Genomic DNA, 2,570 nt, shown 5'->3' on the forward strand with positions numbered 1-2,570 from the left:
TTATGGTTTAGATTTAGTTCCATATATTAAAGCCCACCCTTTTCAGTTCATTTCTGTTTCTCTTTACTGCCTTCTAAGTTCTTTTAATTCAGAAGATGCTCTGTGATCTGCATCCAGCAGTCTCTGGTTGATGTTAAGTACAACCTAATTTCCAGTCCAACTTCTCTCTGTCTTTAAACACAACTCCATGAGCAATTCTTATGTATAATAACACTTGAGAAGCACTCGTTTTTCTACCTGACTGGCCGGTGTTAGATAAGTGCACTCGCTGAAACCCTCAGCCTGTCTTCTCTGACCGACTAAGCAGCATCGGGCATGTGCATTCTTTGAAACTGCCACACGATGGCGCCAGACTCCTGTGAAACGTGTAACAGGCACGGCGCTTTCAGTGGCTCCTTAAAACAGGGTGGAGCTCTGATGGAAAAGTTTCGAAGATAGTGAATAAGGAGCAGCTGTGTGAATAACTCTCCCTCAGACCATCACTTCCCACCCCTGTCTGTGTTTACTGCTCTCATTATGTAGTTTGACTTTTCATTTCTTTCAACACGATGTATTTTTCCACATGTGTGTGAACTTAAAACACATTGTAACAATTTATTACTGTAAAAAGTTATTATCTAAGCTGGGGAGGTAGATTAGTGGCAGAGTGCTTGTGTTCAATACCCAACACAGAAAAACAACAAGAAAATCAAAACCTTTGTTTTATTTTATTATTTTATTTTCGAGTCAGGGTCTCATGGAGCTGAGGCTTATCCTCAAGCCTGCTGTATAGCTGAGGGTGACTGCATTTCTGAGTCTCCTGCTTCAACTGCCCCAGTGCAGGGATTGCATGCATATGCCACCACAATGGGTATATTTCAATCTGAAGGCTGAATGCCGAACTTCATGCATGCCAAGCAAGTTCTCCACCAAGTGAGCAACATCCCAGCTTCTGGACTCAGGATTTTAGAATAAAATCTAAAAAAGTCTTTCTGCATATTTTGAAGTCCAAGTTAAGACAAATACTTTTTTTATTGCTGTTATTGTTCATCAAGGCCTCACTGATGTGTGATAAAAATCACTCAAATTTATAACTTACAAATTGAGCTCTGATATAAGCACACAAAGTGAGATTTAAACTACAATAAGAAACAAACTTATTGGACTAAAATGCTCCCTATACACCCCCTCTTTTTTTTGCAGAAAAAATTGCCTCCTGCTTTTATAGATTTTTTTTTTTTTGCATTTTCTGCAATCTTTTTTTTTTCTGTCTTACAAACTTTATTAGTGCTGGGGAAAGGAGGACAGGCAGGTCCGGTCTCTCCCGTACATTACTGCTTGCCGTTGCCATTGATGGGACGGTTCACATGGTCAGGGGAGGACAGGAAGGCCTTGATCTTGGGCCGGGCACTGAGGCGCGCCACATAGGCACTGAGCAGGGGGAAGTTGTCCAGGCAGCCAGGGGCCAGGACCTGGTGGATCAGCAGCAGATCTAGCAAGTTGTAATCGGCGAAGGAGATCTGGTCACCCACAATGAAGGCTTTGCCTCCTTGGTTCTGGGACAGCAGGGTCTCGAAAGGTTTCAGGTGTCCAGGCAGGGCCTTCACATAGTCATCCTTCCCTTCCTCATATTTGGTGTAGATGAGGGTGATGTATTTCAGGCGAAGGTCTTCCACCCCATCATTCACCACATCCACCAGGGCAGCCTCCTTCTGATCTTTTCCATAAAGCCCAAGGGACCGACCCAGGTGCCTCAAGATGGCATTAGATTGGTACAGGGTAAGGTCTCCATCCTGAAACTTGGGGAGCTGCCCATACAGACAGGTGGACTTGAGCAAGCCTTTCATCCAAGTATCTATGGACACCACCTCCTCCTTCCAGCTCTGGTCCTGGTCAGCCAGTAGCATGCGCATGGCCTCACAGCGCCCTCGAACTGGGAAGTAGACAGTGGTGTACAGCGGCATGGCTGCTGCATAGACGGAGGCACGAATTCCGAGCTGCGTAGACAGTAACGGATCTTGGGTGTGGAAGCCAGCCTTTCTGCAATCTTGTAATGTAGAATAACATACTAAGTGTTCATGTGTGTTTTCTCTTGCTCCTGGTGGCTTTTAGTACTCATCAAAGATCAATTTACCCCTTTAGCAGGTACCTATAGCCCATGTCTTCTCATCACTGTGCAGCTTTCTACCAGCAGACAATGTCATAATGAGTTCATTAATTTATTCACAGACACTTAGCTAGTCTTCTGTGTTAGTTGTAAATAAAGCTATATTGAATACCAGTTTGTGAGACTTGTATAGGACAATGGGGGTGTCTTTAGGAGAAATACCTATGACGAAAATTACCATTAGGATGACTATGTTTAATTTTCAAAAGAAAGTAAAAGACATTTGAAAAATATTTATACTGCTATACACTTCTGTCAGAAATTTATGAGAATTCCATTCGTGACACAGATTTCCCTAGTGACTTTAAACTGTACCTCCTTGTTGTGATGATTAGTCTTTGTTGGCAAAACCTGGGAAGAGGGGGGAGACAATAGAGGAGCTGATTTCCCTCAGATTGGCCTGTGGGTGTGTTTCCTCAATTGG

At 43.5% G+C, this 2,570-nt stretch overlaps 1 protein-coding gene across 1 annotated transcript; it reads right to left on the bottom strand.

The window, feature by feature from the left end:
* Window positions 1-1,248: 1,248 nt before the first annotated feature.
* On the bottom strand, window positions 1,249-1,958 carry LOC101979334 (glutathione S-transferase P-like). Its single transcript, XM_005365400.3, has one exon. The coding sequence runs from the start codon at window positions 1,941-1,943 to the stop codon at window positions 1,311-1,313; it is 633 nt and encodes a 210-aa protein (XP_005365457.1). The 5' UTR covers window positions 1,944-1,958; the 3' UTR covers window positions 1,249-1,310.
* Window positions 1,959-2,570: the final 612 nt, after the last annotated feature.

Source organism: Microtus ochrogaster, unplaced genomic scaffold, assembly GCF_000317375.1.
Source record: "Microtus ochrogaster isolate Prairie Vole_2 unplaced genomic scaffold, MicOch1.0 UNK2, whole genome shotgun sequence".
NCBI lineage: Eukaryota > Metazoa > Chordata > Mammalia > Rodentia > Cricetidae > Microtus > Microtus ochrogaster.

What these genes read in the sequence shown, in the direction of transcription:
- LOC101979334 (XM_005365400.3), bottom strand. Translation starts at nt 1,943, where the DNA reads ATGCCGCTGTACACCACTGTCTACTTCCCAGTTCGAGGGCGCTGTGAG.